This window comes from Musca vetustissima, unplaced genomic scaffold, assembly GCF_032173495.1.
Source record: "Musca vetustissima isolate MV318-11 ecotype Yass unplaced genomic scaffold, APGP_CSIRO_Mvet_v1 utg31883, whole genome shotgun sequence".
Taxonomy (NCBI): Eukaryota; Metazoa; Arthropoda; class Insecta; order Diptera; family Muscidae; genus Musca; species Musca vetustissima.
Window position 1 is genome coordinate 62,517 of NW_026873490.1, and position 26,112 is coordinate 88,628.

Consider the following 26,112-nt stretch of genomic DNA (forward strand, 5'->3'; position numbering starts at 1 on the left):
ACATATTTTTTTTTAATTTTAAAAGATATTTTATGCATTTATTGATTAGCCGTTAAAATCATGTTTCGAAAAAAAATCAGCTGATTGCGATTATTTTCCATTGTATATTCAACAATTGGTTATGAGTACCCATTATTTGTTTACATTAGTTTTTGTCATATTTGTTTACCCATAGTTGAACATTTTCGTTCACTCTTTGCTAAAAGGAACTAGTGCCTAAACTTTGAATTTATTTTGTCAATGAGAAAATTCGTATTTCATAAATAATTTGGTATTAAAATTACTTAATAAAATTAATAATTATCTGTTAAACCGGGCTTAAAAAAGTATTAAACACAAAAGCTTTAACTAGTTCATTTATTTCCTTTGAGTGAATAGTTCATTTGAACTGATTGGCTCCTGAACATCACAACTCTGCTCTAGACGGGTGGACAGAGGACAGAACTTTAAATAAATTCCTAAACATGGATGATCCTTTAAAACCCAAACCAGTACCCCTGGCAGCGGAAACTGTTTTATGGTTTGAATTTCTCTTAGATCCCGAATTAATAACAAAACATTTGAGGAAACCCAGTCCAGGTATTTGGTGATGAAATTTACAGATTAAAATTTATTAATTCATTAAATTTAATTTACTTTTCCTCAGATCCCTCAGCCTTGGAATTGCTGACACAATTTATATCCACAACCCATGATATTGTTGCTGTACCACAATTTGATTTAACCGCTCCGGAGCCCAATGTCATACCGGGAGCCCCAGCCATTGTGGGGCAACAACCACAACAAAATGTTGAAGGTTTACGTTTAAGTCGCAAACAAATGGCTTTGAAAGTGTTGGCATTGAAAGTGGCCACATGGCTTAAATGGAATCTGGATCTACTGGAGAAAAATCTCTCCATACCAAAGCAATTGTTTTTATTGCGCGATTTGTGTACCATTAGTTTTGGCAAATGTGTTGGCATACCATTGAATAATGAATTTCAGGCGACCATAAGTGAGTAGTTGAAAAAATTAAAAGAGGAAGAAGTCTTGACTAAGGCCCGGTAGGTGATCATTTTGAAAATTTTCCATAAATAGTTTTTGGAGACCTGATTATAATGGTATACTTTTCTTGGGGGGAATTCAATACTTCCTGAGAGGACTTCCAAAATTCCGATGGGAACCTTGTGTTTTCCCATGCCTTTTGAAATGCACTAAGGCGATACGAGTATAAATTTGAAGTGGATTGTATATTTTCAAGGAGATTTTTTCACATAGCCGTTATAAAAATTGTCCATAAAAACAAGTCATAAATCCCCGGGAAAGTTCCAATCCCTGAGGAAAAAGTATGTAGTTATAATCAGGACCCCGAAAACTTCTTATGGTAAGAATTTCAAAACGAACCCCCTTCGGGTCTTAAGCCTACCAGAAACCATTAAAAAAACTACAAAGATTAATATGCGGTTTTCTGATTTTCATTATAGCTGCCGATGGCAATGAAAAGGCCGCCAAATTTGCCCTAACCTTCTATCATCGTTGGGTGTTGCGTTTACAGATTTTAAAAGACATAGCTATGAAGGCGGCCCGACCCACTGGCATGGGAAGTATGTAAGTATGAGATTTGTTTATTATATATTAGCTCTCTTTGGGAGGATAAACACTAGGGACTTCAATTTATGGCCTGAATTGTCCTAGAAATAGTTCTGGCACGTTGAATGAGTAAATCCCAACCAGAGTCACGGGGTTTAATAAATGACGTTAACTACCATCCCGTAATTTGTTTAGGACCGTCTCCTCATAATTGTCCCATCAGCAGACCACGTGATTTCACACTTTCCATAAAAAAGCTACAAATTTTCATTAAATCTCTTCTCATCTTTCAGGTTCGTTCCCATGGAACCAATGCATCAATTTTTCGCCCCTGACATTTCGCCACAACCCAGCATTGAATTCCTGCAGGAGTTGTGTAAATCATCGGAACCCTTTTATGTTTTTGCCTATGAAACATTTAAACCACCCCATCCTAATGATGAACAAAATGTACCACAACAATTTGATACGATGATACAAATATCACCCGCCGAATTAAGAACACAAGTATATTTCGACCTGGTCAATTTCTACCTCTACACCAAACAATATCAATTGGCCCGGGAGGCAGTTAACGAATGTCGTCGTTATTTGAATATGACCAAGGCGGAATATGAAATCGTCGGGAAAGATCCCAAACAATTTGTATTCTGCCATGTCATAGAAGATGAATTGGAGGGATATTTATTGGCATGTGGTCTCAGCGCCCATTCGCAGACATTAACAGAACGTTTTAATATGTCCCAACTGATGCAGTATAAGGTAGGGAATTTGAATTGAAAATTATAGAATTTTATGTTATTTATTATTTACTTTCAGGATATTATAGAGATTTTGAAGCTTGACAATCGCACCCGGGAACTTTCCTTGGTAAATCGACGTATTGTGGAGCTTGACATTGAGGGAGCCATTTCACAGGGTATCCTAAAAGAGCCCCGGCAATTGGAAATGCAAGTTGCTGCCCTCAATGTAATACGCAGTATATTCGATGAGGGCAATATATTTGCCAGTGTGGATTATTTTGAGAAGTATGCTCAGCTGGGATGTTTTCAGGCTTTAACTGAGGTAAGAGTACTAAAAACAAATACAAAATTTAATTAAATACCTAATTTTAAAAATGTTACAGGGCATTGCAGACATCTTACCCCATTGCTCATTGAGCGAACGTAATCTTCTCAAACAATTTGTGATTGAAACAATTATTAAACATGCCAATAAACAATGGCTGCAGGAGGCCCAACCCTTGAACTTATTTTCACCTATTGAATTGCAAGATTTGGAGCAGCAAATACAAGAGGAAGAACTGCCGCAACCACCCTTGGCTTTGCTGCATGAATGGAAATTCAATTCGAAAATGTTGCGCATAGAAATTGGTTCATTGGAAAGGCAATTGATTTCGTGTACCAATGCCAATACGGTGAGACTTAATTTGGATCAATTTTAAATTCTTTTTTTTTAATAATTTATTTTGTTTTTTTTTTAAGGTACGAAAACTCTTGGTTAAATTGGCTGCAACAAATCCCACCAAACCCCTATGGACGGTAAATCCCAGCTGGGAAATTGCCACACCCATAAAATCTTTGCTGATGTCCATGCAAAGGGGATTCCTTCAGGATTTTGCCTATGTGCTATTGGGCAAGGCCCGTGAAATGACCGCCAAGGGGGTAGGTTTTCATAGATATATTTAAAATTATAAACTAATATGGTATTTTTCAGGATTACATTGGTGCTGTTTCCATGTTGAGTGTATTAAAATCCGAAACCCAACGGCCAGAGTTACAAAACTCTTCGATAATTTCCAAATTGGGTAAATTGGTCAGTTGGGAAATTTTGTTAATACAAATCACCCAATGTTTGGATGAATGGAATCACAAGACTTTGGATTTACAATCGCTGGGCAATCGTTGTAAACAGTGTTTGAGTTCGTTGCAAACAAATGATAATATTATACCACGCATAGAGGTAGGAGACACATCTTCTAATTATTATTTTTGTTTTTTACTAAATATTAAATTCAAATTTCCCTTCAGATCATTGAAAGCTGTGCCATCATGCTACTCAATCTCAACGATTGGAATTCTGTTATCATGTTGGATAAACGTTTGCCACAATTAGAATTGGCCATATCGTTTGCCAATACATTTTTGGATATGGAAAAAATGAAAGGACCCAAAAAGATATGTCGTGATGCCTGGGATTTGGTTCTGTCAATGTTTCTCAATACTTCATCAAAAAGGGGTGGAAGTGCCGGTGCATCCGGCTCAGGTGGTGGTAGTTCTCGCAATTCTCCCTGCTTGGCCGTCTCCACCGGACTCTATCCATTCCTTAAACGTATCCGCCATCAAATGTTATTCAATTTAACAATTTCCATGTTGGGTAAAATCCATAACATACTTAAAGATGATCCAAATCATGACCTAAATGGTGAATATATGCAATTGTGGCCAACAAGTATAAGCAAGTAAGTAGGGGGGGAAGTTCAGAAATCTGAACGGGGAATTTTTTGAAAGAGGAACTGCTGAGTGATTTGTTCCAAAAATCACATCCTGTTTATCACCAAAATAGTGTAGGGTATATTTGGATTATTACATTTATTTTAAAACAAACAATGTGTATTCTCTTTTTAATTTCAGTCCCATGGGCTACAGCATACGATCGGTATGTGAAACTTTACATTGGCTACTAACGGAGGCTTTGAAATTTTATCCTCAAACGATTTCATGGCTTAAAATGAAGGGTGATTTGGAATTAGGTAAATATAATTGACATTAATTTCATTTTTTTGAAAACCAAGACTGGTATACTCATCGTTTCAACCACAGTGGTTTTCCAAATCGAAATGGCTCAAAAGACAAAATAGTTTCCATTGAAGTGAGGGGTTGGATAATAGCTTCTTATTCCTCGTCCTTTATTTTTTATATCATTTAACTTATAATTAATTTTTTCTTCTTTTTTTCAGCTATTGGCAATAATGAAGCAGCCATGCGTTGTTATATAAATGCCCTGGTCACTGGCACAGATTATTGTAATGTACCACTGCTACGTAATGTAGCCGATGATTATATTATTAGGAAAATGATACGTTGTTCTTCCAACCTCGGCTGTCATATGCAAGCCACCGTTTTGTGTCAGGTTTGTTTGAATACTCTGTCTCTTACTTTAATAATTTAAAATAATTGTCTGTTATTTCTTCATCCATTTAGTTTTTGGAAGAAATCGATTATGGTATTGTCTTTAAAAATCTTACCGAGAAAACATCAAATTATACCGATGCCATGGATGCCTACTACAGCTGTATATGGGATACAACACTATTGGAATTTATCATAAATTTACATGCCAAAAAGGGTGAACATAGTCGAAAACTAGAAGCGGTGGGTTTAATGGGATCTTTATTTTTTTTTTAATAACTATTATTAATTATTTTGAATAATTTTTACTGTTGTATTGATCTTTTTCCAGATATCCGTTATGGGCACCTTGGAGTTAAATGCCAACAATAATGATGAAATCAAACGGGAAGCGGCATCTATAAGAAAGTCACGTTTTCTAAGAGCATTGGCAAAACAGTATTTACTATGAATATTTTTAATTGAAGACTGTCGAGTTTTGTAATTCTAAAACATACATACAAAAATTATAAAGGGGAAATACAGGAGCAACATAAAAATGTGTGAAAAAATTGGAAGAATAAAATATGGAAATCATTTTTATACAAAAAAGAAAATAAACAAGTCAAAAAAGCGTTAAGTTCGGCCGGGCCGAACTTTGGATACCCTCCACCATAGGTATACTGAAAGGTACTTGAAATGAAAATATAGGAAACATGCCAAAAAGTGGGCCTATACCGACAGTTCTAGAAACCTATTAATGTAAACAATTATGTACACGAAATAAAAATTTCAACGATTTTTATTACCATACACGATTCGGTTAAAAAACGCGCTCAAGAACCTAAATATACCGAAAATTGGGGGTACCGTTATATGGGAGCTACCAGAAAAAATGGATCTATATTTATAATTTTTGGTGGAGAGATTTGCTACCTAATAAGAACTCAAAGTACTAAATTACAGTCAATTCGAACGAAATATTTGGATAAAACGGATAAAAACTGAAAATTGGGGGGTACCGTTATATTGGATCCACCAGAAAAAGTGGACCGATATTTATTATTTTTAGTGGAGGAATTTGGTATCCAATAAGAACCCATTGTACCAAATTTCAGCGAATTCAGTTTAAAAACGCGCTCAAGAACCCCAAAATACTGAAATTTTTCGAGGTACCCTTATATGGGAGCTATGCCTAAACGTGGAGCGATTTAGTCAATGTTCGAAACAAAAGATGACTCTATGCAAAATTTTGGCGTTCTATCTCAATTCGTTTAGGTGCTAGAGCGATTACAACAGACGGACATGCTTAGATCGCCATAGAAGTTTACGCTAATCAAGAATATATGTACTTTAAAGGGTCGGAAATGATTATTTCGATGCGTTATAAACGGAAAAACAAAGCAAATATACCCTCTTCTAAAAGCGGAAAAACCGGCAGAATTCTTATACTGAGACCAAATTCTTCTACTGAGGACCTCCAGATTGGCACATCAACGCGATTGACACATCAATCTCCTGCAACATCTCATATGAATGTACAATATATAAAGTAAAGATGTTCAAAGATTCTGAAAATTTCTGAAATTGAAATTGTCAGTGTGTATATTCCGCCCATCAACAGCATTGTGGCCAGTTATCATCCAAGCATAATCCATCTGCTGCAGGAAAGTAATAAAATTATTTCAACGCTCATCTTGAAATAGGGTTTATCAATTTCTAAACGATCCTCATGATATTCTTATTGCAAACCAGATAGTCGAGTTTCGTCGATTTTGCTTCCATCAATGAGGAATATTCTACCAGTGTCTCTGCTAGGTGTTCGAGCTCTCCGGACATTGCTATAGCCGTGGCAGACCAAGTTCGCTTTAAATTCACTGCAGAGAAACCAAGCGATTTCGTGGAGTCCCACCAGCATACATTCATGAATTATTATAAAGCCAACTGGGGGGTTACTCTGTATTGCGATGCGTAAGAAAAATTGTATCGCATCGCGTAATTGGTACTCTCTAATTCGTTTTCGTATCTCCTTTCGCATCTACTTTACGCAAATGTGGCATCACCGCAATCTGTAATACGAAAACGCATGTCAAACTCGTTCGTTAAACGCAAATATCTTGCGTTGACAAAATAGCAAACGCAAATGAAGCGAAACATGTAAATAAGAACAATTAAAGTTTTTATTTACATCTAAATTGATAATTATTTTGGGTGAAAGCCAAAAAAAGTTACAGTTGACGACTCAGCACCGTCAGTTCCAAACTTTAGTAGATTTTATGGTGCAACACAGCGATTTGGCAAGGGGCCAGTTGTAGAGTTCAAATGCGAAACGACGCGCCAACAAATTGTAGAGAAAACTGGATGATGACCTTAATTCAGATGGACCTCCTGTAAGAGATGTCGCTGGTTGGGAAAAAGTAATGTTTTATATTTTATATATAAAATGTGAAACTATGTGTGCATATTTACAGGTTGGTGTTGATAACCACCTTGTCCAAGCAATTTCAACGTCCACTTTTATTGGATTTGGAATTGCTGTGGATCTATTTGGAACGACGAGGTCATTTTTAATAGCGTTTATTAAAAACATAAACGCATCTCTATTGAGACGAACATTTTGTACAAATTTATAAAAATTAAATATTTGAAAACGTTCGACACATCATTCGTACTTTTATTTTCTCTTAAAATTCTTTTTTTTTAGTTGGTTCGTCATTTTTGTTTAAAAAAAACACTCGTACCACATAAAAATATGTTTTTAAATGTTTAATGTTAAAAAAAACACTCGTACCACATAAATATATGTTTTTATTTACAATTTTTTGACGTTTCCTTTTGTCATTTTTCGTTATTGTTTACTTTGTGGTGCCAGTGTTGCCCTATTTTGGATTTATTTTGCGAATGCGTTTGCGTGAGCGATACAGAGTACCAAATTGCACTCTTAACGCATTTAGCTTTCGCATCGCACTGGCTTTCGCAACGCAATACAGAGTAACCCCCCTGGTCTTCGTGACCTTCCTCTTCTCAGTTGGCTCGCTTTTATATGCCTTTTGAGTTGGGGCATCCTCATCAATTCTCACAACATGACCTAGCCAATGGAGTCGATGCTGCAGCTCGATACGTCTATGTCGATGTCCAAGAATATATGGTGTTATTCACCGTCAACGCAGATCGGCCCATAGATCTTTCGGAAAATGTTTCTCTCAAACACCACAAGAGCTGCCTCATCTGCTTGCGTATGAACCCATGCTTCAGATCCATATAACAATACGGTCCGGCGAGAGGTGGCCTTGTTTCTGAATTGTTTACTTAGACAATAGTAGAATCTGTTGGCCAACACTATTCTCCACCCAATTTCAAAACTGATGTCATTAGTGTTACTTATGGCGGTACCAAAATATATAAAATCTTTGGACGTCTTGCGTGTTGATATCATCAGCTTGGTCTTCTCGCCATTTACTGCCAGCTCCTCTTTGGCAGACCTCCTTCTCATTTTTTCAAAGGTGGCTGTTACCGCATTCAATGTTCGACCCATTATGTCGATGACATCAGCGTAGGCGAGTAACATGTATTGTTTGGTATATAGAGTGTCATTTCTGTTTGCCCCTCGTATGACATTTTCCAACAGGACGTTAAAAAGTTCACACGACAAACTGCTACCTTGTCTAAATCTTCGTTGGTTATTAAAGGGCTCCGATAGGTTCTCTCCGACTTTAACTACTGACTTTGTGCCAGTTAAAGTTATCCTGCATAGCCGTACTAATTTTGCAGGAATCCCGAACGCACTCATTAAAACACCCCTTAACGTATAGGGCTATCGAATACGGATTTATAGTCGACGAATATGTTGAAATGTGTCGATGTGTTTTTCGTGGGTCTTTTCCAGGACGCAGTGTGAAAATCTGGTCAATGGTGGAATTGCCAGGCGTGAAGCCAATGATGTCATTGACCATTGGCTTCTGTCGTTCACACAGTACGCTGGATAGCACTTTATATGCGTTGGGAAGGAGACTTATTCCTCTATAGTGGGGCAGAAAAATTAGGGATGAAACAACCAATGGTCTTGTATGTCATTACCAAAGTTTCTTTATCCTTGCCCCAGGAGGTGCCAGCCAAAGTTTTCAGAACTTTATTCCTTGCTTTCACCTTATGTGATATTTTTTTATATTCCTCAGCTATGTAGATGTTTTTCTATTTTAAATATGCCATCAATAATAGGACCCGACGCCATGATCGTACGACCAACCGGATACATTTGATTTCTATGCCGCCCTGCGGTTGTGGAAAGATACAGGTTGAAGAGTTTGTTTGTTTTACTCTACGAGGTTTGGACCTATTATTGTGCAACTTATCAAACTTAACCGGAAGAAAGGGTTCTCGAGAACATACCAACACTGTTCTATGACACTGCCTTTCCTGGTTTAGTCCGCGAAGGAAATCTTCTGACTTTGGGTTCTTCGAGGTATTCGTCCGTATATCACTTACGTAAAGTCCTTTTAAATTTTCTCCATCTCTTCTCAAATTTTCGCCAAAATCTCAAAATCTCTTCAAACAAATTGATATAAAGGCCTCCTTAGTTCATCAGTAAAATTTCAGACATCTATTAACCTCAAGTGAATTGAGAATATTTAAATTTATTTCTTTCAACAATGCAATTTGAAAACACGTGGAATGACAGACATCCGGGGAAAACTTAACATAAATGGTAACGCTATAGCAATTCTATACTATTTCAAATGGAGATTCTGGTAGGATTGAATTAAGTGAATCTTACAATCTCCACCATGATCCTGTTGAAAATACATGGTATTTTACACGGTATTTGAACAATATTTTGAACGATCTTACTATCGAAAATCGGCAAATACTATTAAAAAAGCTGAAGAGATTTTCAATTGAACCTTAACCAAAAAAATGTGTATAAAAATCGGTAATTCTTATCGAGGACGTCTGCCACCTTTTGCTCCACCAGCAGCACCTTTGGCCTTTTTCTGTTGAGCCGTCTTCTTGTCATCGACAGCTTTGCGTTTAGGTGTTCCGCCCGTCGATGGTAAGACCTTAAAGAAACTATCCAAACGACCTTGGGTTTGTGATTGTTTTGACTTGAGGATTTTCTTGGCACCTGAACGAACACGATCTTCATTGAATTGGCGATCACCGCATAAATATTTTACAAGGCCCTCCTCATCGGGTTCGGTCCATTTAAGCTGAAATAGAAAAAGTTAAAACCCATTGCAAAATAAAATAGAAAATCTTTAACCTACCTCAATTTCAGCTGGATCGGCAACTTCAGGATTAATAAACAATTCCCTGGCCACTTGATAATTCCAATCCTCCGGCACAGTATACTTTTGGCGATCAATATTTTCCAGAATAGTTTCAATATCGCGATAGCTATCAATTAATTCGACAGCCCGCTTTGGGCCAATACCTTTAATACTATCCGAATAATCGCATCCCAACAATATACACAAATCAATAAATTCCTTGCTAGTCAAACCAAATCCTTCCAATATTTTACTATAATGGAATTCCTTGACCGGCATTTTTCTGGCCTCACTAAATGTCAAATGACGTAAAAGTACTGTGGAACCGAATGTCAAAGCATCCATATCCTCCGTGGCTGTAGCATACACTTTTCCCGCCTTAACCAAGGCGGCACATTGTGCCTCAGCTTCGCAGGGTGCCTCAACATATGGCACCCCCATTAACTTCAGCAGTTCTTTAGCTTCATTTGCGTGATCTTTGGTTACACGCACCAAACGCCTATTGAATTTATCCATATCCGCCTCATTACCAGCTTCGGTGGCAGCCTGCAAAGCTTTCTGGGCCTCCTCACGCCTCTCAGCACGTTTGGCCAATTCACCCGATTTCAGATCTGGTGGTTTTCCATCAAAAACATAAACCGGTTTAATACCATTGTCGAGCAAACGTATGGTACGATAGAACATGCCCATTAAATGGGATGTCGTTTCACCATCGACAGATGTTAGCTGGGCACCCTCGGCACGTACAGCAATCAGGAACTGATACAGACACATAGAGGCGTCAATGGCTACCTTTCGGCCAAAGTAATTTTTGATGTCACTCTCCTTGATGGCTTGCGGACAGACATCGGCAATTAACTTGGAGAGGCCTAGAATTCCCATGGCGGCGGCTGGGGATTTATTTTCAAATTAAACAAGATGCTAGAAAATTGAACTAATTTTAATTGAATCCTCGTAAAATTATAACTTTGAATCCTTTCAACAGTTGCGCCAGGAATGCAAAATCAAACAAATGCAATTCGCAAAGCCAATTTTGCAAAACAACGCACGCTATGCCGGCAACATAATTAGTGGTGACGTATCGTAACTGTAAACGGATTATTATTAAGTGAAGTATAAAATGGATGCGTCTCAACTAATTTTCAAGATTTATGCTACATTTACACCCATAATTCTTCCAGATCATTCCTCCAATATAGTCATGTCCACATGTAGAGGTAACTCATAAAAAACGCTAAAAATAGCGTTGAAAATAGGATTTTTTTGTTGCAAAAGGATTTGCTGCTTCACATTTTCCCATTAGGAAATTGAAGTAAATTGTGAATCAGAGGGCAACGAACTTCTTTTGCGATTTCTTTGTTTTGAAAAAGTAAAATTGTTAACGTGCGATTAGTAGTCTTTTAAATTAATATAATTGAAATTGTCATGCCTGTTGTAATTTTTTCTGGTTCCCTATATATTGTACAGCTCAAATTGTATTATCGTATTTTTTATTTCACATCTAATGTGTTCAAAATTTTCCTGGTGGGTCGTTTTACATAAATCAAAAATGATATGATTTTTCAATTGACCTAGAACCAAAACAAAAATCCACATGGATACCCCCAATATTCAATATTTTGTGACCTTTGGCCACCATTTTCAAACTATTCACCTGTAATTTGAGAAGCCACAGATGCATAGTTGATTTTTTGTTAAGTGGGCCACACACGTCAAACTTGTGCGTTCGATCGGTGTGAAGCTCCTAGCCCACACACGTCAAACGGATCCACAAAACTTCATTTCGTATTTATTTTTGAAGCGTTAAGATGGACACCGATAGTGATGACGGAAAAAAGACCTAATATTTTTATTTGATATAAATTTATTAAATACTTTTATTTTATTCCGGGAAAAATAGTTTTATTTGCCACACTGTAGAATATGTGTAAAAATATCAAAAAATCTTCCAAAACTTTTTTTTTTTGCATATGTTTGACATTGTCCGCTGATCCGCACTCCACGAAATTTCGCAACAAATGAGAAAATATCCACACACCAGGCTACAGACGTCAAAAATGTGCGCGTCGCACAACGAAATATTAAAATTTTTTAATTTCTTTCGATCGGTGTGCGCACCGGCAAATCGGTATGAACACCGTACCACGCACGTCAAACATTGCTTCGATTCACACCGATCGAACGCACATGTTTGACGTGTGTGGTCCACTTTATTCACCTCAAGCTGCCCTACCTTGTATTATTGTATGGTTAACACACAGAATTGTTTTTTTTTTTTTGTTCACCTCAAGTTGTCCTATCTTGTACTAGATTTTGGGAAAAAAATCATAACCCTTCATTAACTAATAGCATTTTAGTTATGTATTATGTGTTTATTATTACGTTTAACAGAAGAAGCAACTACCTACAGAGTTGATTTTTTTGTTTCTCAACTTAATTTGTCCTTCCTTGTTTTATTGTACATGGGTTAAACTAAAATTACACTAGGCAATTGTACTTGCTGCAATGATAGTTTGTGGGCGAGAGAAGTAAATGGTTGCCATTCCCCTCAGCTTTCTCACCTACAAACTATGGAATTGGGATAATAAGGGCGGAAACACATAAGAGGACTTCAGGCTTGGCCTGTTTAGGTGGATTATTTTATTGTATAAGAATAAAGTGGAACGGCGTTCAAAATCAAGTAAGTAAGAACTTATTCTGAATATTCGCTAGGGAGATATCTCCCATGTAAAAAAAATTTTCGCTATCACATTCTCGCCTTGTTCTGAATGAATAAAGAGAAGCAAAAAAATACGAGATGCGGATTCGAATTTTCGAAAAGGGTGGTTGAAAAAAAAAAATTCGTGTTGCCATATTGTAATTTAAGTTGTAATATGTGTTGCCGAATTGTAATTTAATTTTGTAATATTTTTCATTATTTTATTTATTGTTTTTTTTGAAAATATTGTTACTTTTTATTGTTATTAAAACTTTATAACAATACAAATATGAACTATTAAGAGTCCGCTGTAAAACTGCAATGTAATTAAGAGAAAATAAATTAAAGTTTGAAAATATAGCAACATACACTATGGCATGTGAAACAGTTGTTTATTGTTTTGATGCAATTTCTTAAAATGCCAATTTATTTTATGATACGCTCCTTCTCCTTTATTTTGTCCTTCAAGTCGAAGGAAAAGAAGCAAGTAAATTCAAGTGGAATTACCTGTATATATCGAAAACGTCGACTGATATTTTCTAACTAGTGTTTTGAACCGAACCAGCAAAATTTTCCTATTAAATTCTTTTTATTTTGATATTTTTTCTATACATTTTAAAACGTTTTATCTCTTTTTGATTACCGGTAAATACAAATCTTGTACATAGTAGTACATTTACATTGTTTTGAACTTTTTAAATTCCAGTAGATCTATATCGTCAATTCCATTGTGTATATATGCCAAAGAAATTCTCCCTAGAGGAGGTTAACCTGGTAAAATGTTCTAATGTAATAGTACATTTACATTTAACCGGATTTCATTAACCCAGTGGGTTTCAATTGTCATTTCCTTTGCATATATATCAAATAAATCCTCATAAAGTAGGTTAACCCGGTAAAAAGTTCTAATGTACAAGGACATGGTACAATTATAAAAGGTAACAGCAAATCCCAGCTGATTTGATTCCAAAGTAATACTAGTGTCAATATAAATTTGACAAATTATGTTTTTAAAAATCACCCAACAGGAAAATTGGGAACGCATACAATTTGAAATTGTTCTTTATTAATGTACTCCCGTATTCAATTTACTCAATCTGCCTACTGGGAAAGTTTGAGGAAGCAAATCTTTCTTGAAGGAATTACTCGCTATTCCCAGCATTGCCATATGTGTTACACATATATATGACAATGGCTCAATTATAGGAAAGATGTGGAAGCGATAGAAATATAAATTTGATAGATTTTCATTCTTGTTTTTCAATTTTTATTTTGAGGATTCGAAAATAGTTCATTTTCAAAATAAAAAAAATTTGATGATAATTTGTTTGTTTGTTTACATTTTTCTGTCAAATGAGTTGACACTAGTAGAACTTACAACAACAAATTTCCATGTGGTTGTTGTATCGTTTTTTGTACAACAACACTTGCTGTTACCTTTTATTATTATACCATGGTACAAGGAGTTTAATTATCGTTTAACAGCCTGTTTTTGTAAAATTCTAAACGAACGAATTTGAGTGACTTACGACCAAACTCCTTGGTTTTGAAAAATATGTCATTTATTTTTGTTTTGAATCAAAAATATTTGTTTACATAAACAAAGGTTTGGTTGTAAGTCACTCGAACTCGTTCGTTTAGAATTTTACAAAACAGGCTGTAAATGCATTTCGAATAACGGAAATCAAAATTTGTTGTGAGCATTTATAATCCACATCTCACAATGTGAACCCCCTTAAATTCTTTAAAAACGCCAATCTAAACTTAACGCCGTTCACAACACACAGAATACATTAACGCCGCCTATAACACCCAGTCGACATTGTTCTCTAATCGGTCGTGCTTTTTTCTGTTAACAAAATAATGTCGGACGGCGAAAAAGATAAATCCGTTGAAAATATGGTATGTAAATGCAAAAAAACTACATAGAATGAACGACGAAACTGTATTCTACAAGTGCAAATAGAAATTGTGTAAAATCCGATGAAATATTGTGGGAAAAACGGTATCTAAAAATCGAGCGCGTCATAGAGAGATGAGAAGGAACCGACCAACAAGCAATTTACACAACGACAACGTCCGCAATTCGTTTTTCCTCCTCATCTTCTGCTTTCTTTTTTCATCTCTTTCTACCATTTTTTGTATATAAACATGGCGTCGGGTCCACTTTTCCTACTTTGTGTTTTGATTTCTGTGCGTTCTTTTTTTTTTGATTTTTTCTATTCATCATAGCAGCAGCAGAAGCAGCTAGTGAGTGAACCAATGAATGCAAGCAGGCAAACAAACGTTCAATATGTCAGTGTATAGGTGTGCATAGAAACGTGTGTGTGTGTTCGTATGTTTGTATAGCGGCGGGCGGTATTAGTTGGATTAAAAAATAAGGAAAATAAAAGTGCGCGTTTTGCTTGTTTTCGCGAATAATTTGGAATCTGTTGGAGATTTGCATGCGTGTCAGTGTTGCCAAATAAAATTTGGTGATTCCGTACAGTTGCGATCAGCAGGAATTGGAATTTCCCTAGTGCTGCACTACTCGCCGCCCCGCGTCAACCCCCTTATTTGTATACACTTGTCTGTTGATTCTTTGATACTTATAGGAATTTGAAATTGCATGCGCAGAATATCGGCAAAAAGCAAAACCAATCAAAAACAACACAATAAAGAGCGGGCTGGTGAGCATAGCAGGCTATAGTAGTACTTCCCGTTGTCGTCTGTACATCATGCTCCCAAAGTGATATGTCAAAAATATAAAAAGAGGAAAATAATCAGTGTTGCATTTGAATGTTTTGCACAAAAATAGAGAATAACACAACAAAAAGAAAAGAAATAGAAAAACTGTTTTCATGTTTCCAGTTATAGTTAAAAAAAAACGAAAAAAGAAATTAATTATTTGTATTATTATAGGAAAAGGAAAATAAAAGTGAGGAAACTAGCAAAGCAGCAACAGCAATGGATGCTGCCGATGAAAAACCAGCTGAAAACGATAAGAAGTCCAGCAATGAAGAGAGTGACAAATCAACGGCCGAAACGGCAGCCCCAACAGCAGCAGCTACAACTGACGAAAAAACAACTAAAAATGACACAGGTGCACAAAACAATGATGATAGCGATAAGAAACCGAAAAAGGAGGAGGAAGGTAAGTCACTTAATAGCCCCCCCACCCATCATTAATTAGGTGATTATTATTAGGATTATTGCAGATTAAAATGGCGCAAAATTTTTATTTTATTTGTGCAATGTATTTTGGAGTTTAAAAACATTGAATTTTGTACAGTAAATTATTTGGAAATTCGTTAAATATCTCGTAGTTTCTGGTAGTTTCGTTTAATGTCCAGTTGTCCTATATATGTATTTCATAGGCAAAACAGAAAGATGTTAATTGTATGAGATTGCCACCATATAGCAAAAAGAAGGCAGATAATTTTTCTGACATACATAGCATAAAGCCTATGTTTAGTTTAAAGCTCGCTAGCTTATCGTTTTGAAAATGTTCATATATGTAAAAATAGAGGTCCTGTTTACAACGATATAATTGCTTTTTCTTCAGTTCAAACTTGCTGAGATATGAATCTCCAATATTTTGTTGCGCCACCTTTGCACAGTGTCGCGACCGCAGCCAAACATGGTGCAACGGAGTGCAAATTTATTGATGATAATGTATAGAAAAAATTCCATTTAACATAAATATGAAACTTGATAGGCCAAAAAAGCGAATTTTTCAAGACCCATTGTACAGGAGGTATACCACATCTTGTTCTGATCTATCCAGTTTTTCGCCATTTGCTTTAAAGGCCTAATTGGTTGTATATGAACGAATTTATAGTACAAAAGAAAAAAAGCTTTGTGGTTAGGAACTGCTGGAGGGTATCAGACAAATGCACCTTTTTAAATCGAATGATAATATTCTGCCCGATTTCTACAAATAGAGTAAAGCGGAAGTCTTACAGGTTCCACAGGTTACGGATAATGGAAAGCCCAATAATATTCTTCTGGTAGCTGTGAATATCAATTAAACAATTGCGGACAATCAGCGCGGGCCCTGCGGGCCCAGGGCTGCCGAGGAGAGAATGGCGCTTTTCAATTATACACTTCAAAGGTCTAAGGTCACTACCTTTCAAAGTGACCTCCCTAACGCTGGGGTGTCAAGCGACCTCGTGCCTATCATTGCTCTACGGTTTGCAGTCAGGGTCCAGACTATATTAGAATGTAGTCTAGTTGATACCTGGGCGCCTCAACATGTTCTTTCAGGCTTTGTTGCTAGGCCGATGGTGGCTCTACGGTTTGCAGTCAGGGTCCAGACTATATTAGAATGGAGTCTTATTGATACCTGTGGGCCTCTACAAGTTCTTTCAGGCTTAGTTGCCGAGTCTTTGCTATGGTATAAGGCTATGCCATGGCCGAACCTCAAATCCTCACAAAATCCTTATTCTATGGAGCCGAATTTTAATCTCCAGGAACTATCCGAACAATGTTGTGTGGTTTTTCTTAATTAATAGAATTCCAGCTTCTCGTGCGAAGTCCACCGCGGTAGCCCCTTCATAAGAGGAGGAAACCGTGAGTGGCCCGAGCACAGCTAGGACTATGGTGGCCAGGACTTCTGAGCCTTCAGCTCCAACCATGGGAAACTTCAGTTCTGAGAAATCACTGACATCATCATCCAAACAACAGAGGGTAAGGGAATGTCGACGGAGACCACGTACGTACCACGTAGAACGGAGACGTAGAGCCCGTAAAAAGGTCTCCCGGAAAGCTAATAAGGCACAACCTCCCTCTGCCGAAATATCGAAACCCAAATCCAAGATTGTGACAATTGGGCAGTTGCTGATGCATAAACAAAAGGTGACAGGTGCTCGCGACAGCTGGCCACGGTTGTGAAGAGAATAAGGTCCTCGGGCGAGCAACAACCTACTGCTAAGAGAACCACGCAGTTGTTGGACGCACGAAGTTCTGCTTCGTTGGAATTTCGGAAAGACGAAATGGGAAAAGTTCAATGACAACTTTTCCCTTAGACCTACAATAAAACCAGCAGGGATAACGGCATCCAAATTCAAGCTTGACTTAACAGGGCAGACCTGAATCCTCATATGTTTCCCCCTTATGAATGATTAGTATTGATTTGGATGCTTCTACACTTCAATATGTTAATTGCCAGATTCCGGAAAGTAATATCTAATGTCCGCAAATCCATACGAAGTATAAAACGAATGAATGACACTACATAAAAGGCTCAGTAAAAGGTGTTAATTTTAAAACTGTTTTAAAATACCGTTCATATTTAGTTCATCTTCTGTTTGGTTCGATCCATAAGATCCGCAATAATACCTTTGACCTTCTAGGGGTTTCATTTTTATACTCTGAGAAAATGGCAAATTCGTCTAAAATATGGAATATATGGTTACTTCATTGAAGATTTTAGGCATAGAAGTTTTTATCCTCCTCCGAGAAACCTGTAATTTCGGCTAGAATCGGACCTTCAACATACAGAAAACCTAGTTGGGACCCTTTATATTTATTCTGCAAAGTAGGTTTTACCCACAAAAAATCTGCAGATTCTTCTTTATGATTCTAAAACTAAAAATCCATAGAAGGCATAGAAGTTTTTAACCTCCTCCGAGAAACCAGAAATGTTGGCTAGAACCGGACCTTCAACATATAGAATATATATTGGGACTCTGATAAATCTGAAGATTCCCACTAAATGATTATGTAAAACTAGCTAGAGCCTTCAAAATATTGAAAATGGATCCGTTCCATTTTATATATGATTGTGTTTTCCATCCTCTAAGAACTTAGAATATAAAAATTCAACCACTTCGGATGGAAAATGCGGCTAAAACCATTACACATTCAATCATGGTCAGGGCTCCCAACAAATATTTCGAGATTTTGCAAATAACATGACAAGATATACCCATGCGAGTATTTTCCTAAATAATTGGTCTGTTCCCGTACTGAAGGATTCTACTCGATTTTACTATTTTCTTCGATATCATAAAGGAAAATTCGTTATCGTAGTAAAAAGTAGTAGATTCTTACAGTTCGGGAACAGACCAAATGTCTAAAAATAATTCTTAAAACTACTCTTTTTTTTAAACAACTATTACAGTTTCCAAAATAATTATTTTTGAAATTTCAACATTTTAATTAAAACAATTTTTAATTTGAATATTAAACGGTATTTACATTAGAACTTATTACCCGATTAACCTCATCTATGAGATTTTTTGACATATATGTAATGGAATCGACAATTTAGATCTATAGGATTTCCGGTACAATGTAAACATACTATTATATCTCCATATATTTTTTAAAATACGAGAAAGAAGCTTCATTGTCTTATTAGAATTAGAACACCCAACGTTCTCACTTAAATACCCCAATTTAATTTTCGTCCAATTAGAACAAATTCTTATTCAATTTTTTACTCTTGGCAACCCTATTAAGAGAAAAACAACAATAGAGGGAAAGAAAACAAACGAAATGAGAAAGAGAGAGCGATAGAGTGAGATAGAGAGCAAACAAGTCATCAAACTATTTTTAATTTTTTACCGGCAAATGCCTAGCATGGCTGTGGATCAGGCGGCTAGCATGCCGACACATGAACTTGTTTGTTCGCACTCGTATTTCTGTGTGTTCGACGGTTCGAATCCCACTCTGGCAAATCTTGAGGTTTTTCTTTGACATAGTAGTAAAATAAGAGTAACACTTTAATAATAAAAAATCACCTTGGTTATTTGTTCATGCTTAATCTTAATTTGTTGGGTTAAGTTCAGTAAGATCCAAGGTATAGCAATCATTCATTATTTCATAGTCTATCTCGTGTCCATAATATGACACTGTTAGACTTCCCAAGGGTGAAGATAATTTAAAATATATTTTTTTTTTCTTTTGAAATTTCTAAATAATTTTGAAATAATTTACTAATTAATTTTTTTGTTTGTTTTGCAGATAAATCAGACGATGTAACAGATTCGAAAAAAGCCACCAATGATAAAGAAGCATCCTCGCCGCCCACAGCTGCTGACGATGACAAGAAATCAAATGATATTAAAAAGGATAAAGATGCCGCCGATGCCGAAAAGAATGGCAGTGCCGACAAAAAGGAAGCAACAGAAAATAATGATAAGGATTCGAAAGATGACAAGGAGGCTGATGGCGAAGCGGCTGATGATGATGGTGTGGACGATGATGAAAATGTTGTTGCTTTAGCTGAAATTGATAAAATCAATGAGAATATCAATAAAACCAGAGTGGATGGTCTCCAGACATTGCATGCGGTAAATAGATGATACTTCTTTAATAATATTTTGTGACATTTTTAATATTTGTTGTTGTTGTTTAATAGATCTGCTTTGGTTCCCAAGGAAAAAATAATGTTGTTAAGAAGAATTTACGCTCATTTGCTGGCTTTGAATTTGAAAAGGATTCAACGGAATATAAAAAGAAATTCGATTCCATAAAAAAAATTGAATTGAAAGCATTAAAAAGTATAGCGGAGATTTTGTCACTGGAACGTAAAGGTATGGGAATTTATTTAGATTTTTAGAAATTAATTTATCGATGTTACTTTTCTTTACTCTTCAGGTTCTAAAGATGATATTGCAAATCGTGTACTAAATTTCCTTATGGAACCTGATGAATCCCTGTGTGTCGAACCAGCCGAGGATGAAGATGCCGAAGAAGACGATGATGATGAAGTTGGCGAAGAAGAGGAGGAAGAAGTTAGCGAAGAAGAAAAACACAAAAGTAAATCAAGATCTGGTGGTGGTGCTAGTGGTGGTCGTTCAACCTCGGGACGTCCACGTAGAGCTACAGTGGGCAAAAGTAAGTTATTTTATATCCTAGATCTTGCAAAATTTAAGATGGAACTTTGAAATTTTTGCTCATGCCTTGCTACGACACCTAGGATGTTTGGTATTGAAAACGGGAGGTTACGGGTAACTTTTTGGCTTTTCTCCCTATACAAAGTTGAACACTACGTTCGATATTTTGGGCAAGTCTTTGGAGCAGGTTGTTGTTCCTTCGAGGACCTCATTCTCTTGACAGCTGTGGGCTGTGGACGAGATTTGTCACCCGGTTTTGCAAACGCCGCAGGCACCTGCTTCGTGCTCGCTACCTTCGGCGCATCCAAAAGCAACTGCTCAATTGTCACAGCCTTGGGTATGGGCTTTGGCAATTCGACTGAGGGTGGTTGTGCCTTATCGGTCTTCCTGGAGGCCTTTCATCTTCGGGCCCACTTTGACTGTCCCCTACCTTCCGTCTTTGTGGATGCTGGTGTCAGTACTCAGTTTACCCTTGGGGGTGCTGAGGGCTTAGAAGTCTCAGGCATCAGCTTCCTAGGTGTACTAGAACCCCTGACAGGTTTCTCCTCCTTTGAAGGGTCTACCGTGGTGGTCTTAGTACTGGGTCGGGGGATCCTTTCAATCAAGAAGTCTATCTCAATAAATTTGAGGGGTGCCTCTTGATTAAAAGGAACTCCTTTTCCGTGATGGAATCAGTACTCAGTTTACCCTTGGGGGTGCTGAGGGCTTAGAAGTCTCAGGCATCAGCTTCCTAGGTGTACTAGAACCCCTGACAGGTTTCTTCTCCTTTGAAGGGTCTACCGTGGTGGTCGTAGTACTGGGTCGGGGGATCCTTTCAATCAAGAAGTCCCTCTCAATAAATTTGAGAGGTGCCTCTTGATTAAAAGGAACTCCTTTCCCGTGATGGAATCGCTGTCCCGTCCGATGAATCGGTTACAGTAGTTAACTTCTCTCCGGTACCTCTCCTTGGCATCGACTTGCCTAGCAGTTACTGGTACTGATGAATCCATCTTACCGACGGGTGTATCATCGTACCAGTATCCGTTTCGACAGCCAACTGCCTGAGTAATCTCACGACATAAACTACAAGCCGTGGAGATTGTGTGCAGATCTTCAACCTCGCCATGGTAGGAGAACTCACCTTACTTCGGAGGATACACTATAGTTGGTAGCTTGTGTCGTCAACACTTGAGGGGGTTCATTGAGATCTGGCCTTGTGAGACTGACACCCTCGGTCACACCAGCTTCAGTCGAAAAATAGCATACTAATTTGTTTTTGTTTCGGGGCTCCATTCTCGCCTCGTCGGCCCAGGGATCACAGGCACTCGGTCATTTCCTCCGAGACTCCCCCTGAGCCCGCTGATTGTCCGCGAATGTTTATTTGTTATTGACAGCTACCCAATTAATAATATTGGGCTTCCCAATATCCGCAACCTGTGGACGCGTCCGTTAGCATTCAGCTCTGCTCCCCGAAGGCGGAAAACATTTTTTTATTAATAAATCCATTTTTTTTCCTAGAAACATCTGCATATGTCGACTTTTCAAGTTCAGAAGAAGAAACTACACGCAAAGTTTTACCATCTAAACGGAGACGACATGATGATTCTGAATCGGGATCCGATGTAAGTTAATAAAAAATATCACTTTTTCCGAATATATATACAATAGAAATATTTTATTATACTTTGTAGTATAATCCATCTGGTAATTCGGATTCTGATGGTGGTAAACGTAGAGCTGCTGCTACAAGGGGTGGTCGTGGTAGACCTGCTCGTAAGGCACGCAGAAGAAATTCAGATTCTGAAGAAGAATCAGAGGTTTCAGATGCCGAAAGTGATGTAGGTTTTTGTTGTAATTAAAAATGTGCAAAAAATAATTTATTTTTCAAAATAGGTACCCAAACGTAAACGTGGATCAACTGGTACTGGCAAACGTGGTCGCCCTGCTGCTGGTGGACGTGGTCGTGGCCGTGCCAGTGCAGCTAACAAATCTAAACGTAAACGCAAAGATTCCGAAAGTGAGGAAGAAGAAATGTCTGAAGACGAAGAAGAAGAGGAAATGTCCGAATTGGGTAGTGATCAAAGTGCGGTAGGTTTTGTAGAGTCTAATTCAAATTTTTTTAATTTATTTTAATTCTTGTTTATTGGGTTTATTTTTTTAGGACGAAGAAAAAACTAAAAAGAGCAAGAAACCAGTAACGCCTGCGAAAAATACTAAAGCTGCCGCTAATAACAAAACACCTCCCAAATGTAAGTAATGGCGTAATAGTTTTATAGTGCTGACAAAATAAAGGTTTACTTTTTCTTCATTACAAATTTTAGCCGCTGGTCGTCCTAAAAAAGCCAAGAAAGAATCCTCCGAAGATGAAAAGGATGTCAGTGATGAAGATGAACCACTAAACAAAAAGGGCAAAGCTGCATTCCCCACGGTATGATATAACTTTTTTGAAGCAGATTTAACTTTTTTTAGGGTCAAACTAGGATTGTTAGCAAAAACAACGACATTGTGCCATAGTCTCCGCAACAAGATCAGTGAAATTGTAGAGTTTATGAGTCGAAGAAGATCTATGATCGTTACGAAAGCCCCAATTTAACTGCGATGGTCTGATCACTGATCATATATTTGTAGAGTTTATGAGTCGAAGAAGAACTATAGTCGTTACGATCCAGAAAAGAAAGTTAACACAGATCGTATCACTTTGCGCAGCACAGACCTATCTCGCTTGAGCTACACTTTTTTTTAGAAGGTTTCTGTTTAAAGCCTCGATGAGTTGCCAATCTACTAGGCGCGTCTTCCAGGTTGGCGGATGGGAAGCGGGTCTCCATGACGTGCAGGGTGAAACTCACCTAGGTCAACTTTTCTCTACACTTCGTGGAAAGCTTGGGGATCATCGGATCCTCCGTGGACCAAAATGGATCGGGGTAGTGTCCTTAAATTAATTTACTACGATGGTAAAGAAGAACAAAAGGAATAAAGTTGCGGTGCAGGGAGTTAATAACTGAACTGACGAGGCGAGAATGGCGCCCCTAAATATTAATCTCAAAGGTCTGGGTCACTACCTCTTAAAGTGACCCCCTAACGGTGGGGTGTCCTGCGTGGCCATCAGTGTTCTGCGGTTTGTAGTCAGGGTCCCCAATGTAATAGAACGGAGCCTTGTTGATACCTGGGCGCCTCAACAAGTTCATTCAGGCTTAGTTGCCGAGTCCTTGCCATGGTAAGTGGGTATGCCATGGTCGACCTCAATCCTCTATGGAGCCGAATTTTAAAAACCACCCCCATTTCAAAAAACAAAAACAATATGGAATGCGATTTTTCGATTGATGCTGTTGTGGCTGCCTTGGCACCCTCAGTCTCGAACTCTACAAAGTCAAACTTCAATGAACTCCCCCAACGTGTTGACGACCCAAGCTACTCCCCTGGACCATTCTTTTGCCACAGGTCCTGTTACTCTCGACGACGTGATCGAAAGCCTGAAGAGTCAGACTGATCCTCTCCCCAATTTATTAGAGGAATCCGGCTATTTCCGCCATAGTCAGGAGAGGATCCGGAATCAACTCTGGGATGATTCACTCTTGTCAGACGTGGAAGACATCATGGAAACTACAGTGATTAGTACCACGGAGACGTTTACGGTAACGAACACAGTAGCTATCCTTTTAACTCCTCCGAAGCAAGGTGAGTCCTCTCAGCTGATGAGAGGGGAGGTTGATGATCCGAACTCCCATCTCCATGGCCTGTAGTGACGTCTCGAGACTTCTCAGGCAGTTGGCTGTCGAAGCGGATACTGGTACTGATGAGACTCCCGTCGATAAGATGGATGATTCATCAGTACGAGTAACTGCTAGGCAAGTCGATGGCATGGAGGTCGCTGCCAAGACGATGTACCGGAGAGCAGTTAACTACTATAACCGATTCATCGGACGGGACAGCGACTCAATCACGGGAAAGGAGTACCTTTTAATCAAGGGGAATCTCAAAATCTTTCGGAAATTCTCCAGGAACTATCCGAATGATATTGAGAGGGACTTGATTGAAAGGATCCCCGGCCCAGTACGAAGACCACCACGGTAGTCCCTTCAAAGAAGGAGAAACTTGTCGGAGGTTCTAATACACCTAGGAAGCTGATGTCTGAGATTTGTAAGCCCTCAGCACCCCCCAAGGGTAAACTGAGTACTTAGACGTCCCAGACCCAGCATGCACAAAGACGGAAGGTAGGGGACTGTGGAAGTCGGCCCGAAGGATACGCCGTAAAAAGGCCTCCAAGAAGACCGATAAGACGCAATCACCCTGTGATTGTGACAATTGGGTAGTTGCTAGTGGAGCGGAGGTACAAAAATCTGCTGCAAAGATACCCGAAATCTCTGCTTCGATTGCGTCGGTCGTTGCGTCGAAGGAGAAACATGCCAAGAGCGGTGAGTGTGTGTTGGAAACCAAACACGCTGTCTCGAAGCAGGTAACCCAGAAACCTACAACGGCGCTCAGCGACTCTGCTGCTCCACAGGAGGTACCGGCTGATATGCGAGGATCGGAACTACATGACCTGTAGTGACGTCGCGAGACTTCTCAGGCAGTTGGTCGTCGAAGCGTAGTGTCACTAGTATTTTATTGATCATCTCGAGTTTGATAGGCCAAGAGTGAACAGTGAAGTTGCTGCAACAATAATCAACACTTGTTTATATTTTCTTGAAATAAATAAAATATTTTTTGTATGTAATTAAGACCATATATAGGGTATGTGACATGTTAGGCCTATGGTAGATGGTAGAGATGTTTGAAAATTTACATTAATTTGAAGATGTTTTTTTATCAATTTTATTTAATTCATTTATTTTTCCCTTTTTACAGGACGAACAAATTCGTGCTTATGTAAAAGAAATTCTAGATAAGGCCAATCTCGAAGAGATAACCATGAAAACCGTGTGCAAACAAGTCTATGCTAAATATCCCGATTTTGATTTAACCGATAAAAAGGGCTTTATTAAAGCTACAGTCAAATCGGTATGTATTTTGTTTTGTTTCTATTCTATTGGCAATAAATAATTTTCAATTTTTCTTTTTTCTCCCTGATCGTTTTAGCTGATTGCCGCTTAAAATTAAAAGAAAAAAACATGGACGTATTCTTTGTTTTTGCATCTTTAGTTTTTATCCTACTCCTACCTACAAATAATATATATACATCAACTTTTTGGAGATATGTGTCTGGGTTCAATTACAACAACAACAGCAACAAATGATCCTAGCCAATATTAGAAACAAACAAACACACACTTAGATTAGTTAAACAACCTCCCAAAACTATGCAACACAAATTCTTATGATTTCTTCAATTGTCGTCGGCGTCGTCTAATTAAGCAACATATGTTTCAACATTTTTTTTTTAACAAAACAAAATTCTTCTACTATATATAATATTTTTACATTGATGATAATGTATATTCTACAACAACAACAAAAAGAAAACCTATTATACATACAGACAAACAAAAAAATCATTCTATTAAATATAAAAAAAGTAAAATGAAATGAATTGTCTTTGCTACTCTATAGTTGTTTACTTTTACTTAACAGAAAACGAACAAGACCAAGCAAGCGCGCGTCAGTACAAAATCAAAACACAACAAGATCATCTCAATATCAATCAATCAATCAATTTGTTAGACATGATG

General features: G+C 37.7%; 3 protein-coding genes across 3 annotated transcripts; 2 read left to right on the plus strand and 1 right to left on the minus strand.

The window, feature by feature from the left end:
* Positions 1 to 464: 464 nt before the first annotated feature.
* On the plus strand, positions 465 to 4,976 carry LOC133325687 (integrator complex subunit 8-like). Its single transcript, XM_061534414.1, has 12 exons — positions 465 to 579; positions 647 to 994; positions 1,464 to 1,587; positions 1,863 to 2,331; positions 2,389 to 2,634; positions 2,696 to 2,986; positions 3,054 to 3,233; positions 3,286 to 3,531; positions 3,600 to 4,030; positions 4,203 to 4,321; positions 4,529 to 4,701; positions 4,773 to 4,976. The coding sequence occupies exons 1-12, from the start codon at positions 465 to 467 to the stop codon at positions 4,974 to 4,976; spliced, it is 2,946 nt and encodes a 981-aa protein (XP_061390398.1).
* A 4,640-nt stretch (positions 4,977 to 9,616) lies between these two features.
* LOC133325657 (flap endonuclease 1) lies at positions 9,617 to 10,828 on the minus strand. The gene is made up of 2 exons (XM_061534382.1): positions 9,944 to 10,828; positions 9,617 to 9,886 (listed from the first exon to the last, which is right to left on the minus strand). The coding sequence occupies exons 1-2, from the start codon at positions 10,826 to 10,828 to the stop codon at positions 9,617 to 9,619; spliced, it is 1,155 nt and encodes a 384-aa protein (XP_061390366.1).
* A 6,430-nt stretch (positions 10,829 to 17,258) lies between these two features.
* On the plus strand, positions 17,259 to 25,526 carry LOC133325566 (protein DEK). Its single transcript, XM_061534310.1, has 11 exons — positions 17,259 to 17,487; positions 19,593 to 19,921; positions 19,990 to 20,164; positions 20,229 to 20,468; positions 21,965 to 22,068; positions 22,138 to 22,284; positions 22,340 to 22,534; positions 22,608 to 22,695; positions 22,768 to 22,874; positions 25,292 to 25,455; positions 25,523 to 25,526. The coding sequence occupies exons 1-11, from the start codon at positions 17,259 to 17,261 to the stop codon at positions 25,524 to 25,526; spliced, it is 1,782 nt and encodes a 593-aa protein (XP_061390294.1).
* The last annotated feature ends 586 nt before the right edge of the window (positions 25,527 to 26,112 follow it).

Coding starts and splice junctions, on each gene's coding strand:
- LOC133325566 (XM_061534310.1), top strand. CDS start 17,259: ATGGGAAACTTCAGTTCTGAGAAATCACTGACATCATCATCCAAACAA. Junction 17,488..19,592: donor GCATAAACAAAAGGTGACAG/GTGCTCGCGACA, acceptor TTTGTTTTGCAG/ATAAATCAGACGATGTAACA. Junction 22,535..22,607: donor TGGGTAGTGATCAAAGTGCG/GTAGGTTTTGTA, acceptor TTATTTTTTTAG/GACGAAGAAAAAACTAAAAA.
- LOC133325687 (XM_061534414.1), top strand. CDS start 465: ATGGATGATCCTTTAAAACCCAAACCAGTACCCCTGGCAGCGGAAACT. Junction 1,588..1,862: donor CCCACTGGCATGGGAAGTAT/GTAAGTATGAGA, acceptor CTCATCTTTCAG/GTTCGTTCCCATGGAACCAA. Junction 3,532..3,599: donor ATATTATACCACGCATAGAG/GTAGGAGACACA, acceptor ATTTCCCTTCAG/ATCATTGAAAGCTGTGCCAT.
- LOC133325657 (XM_061534382.1), bottom strand. CDS start 10,828: ATGGGAATTCTAGGCCTCTCCAAGTTAATTGCCGATGTCTGTCCGCAA. Junction 9,887..9,943: donor CCGATCCAGCTGAAATTGAG/GTAGGTTAAAGA, acceptor TTTCTATTTCAG/CTTAAATGGACCGAACCCGA.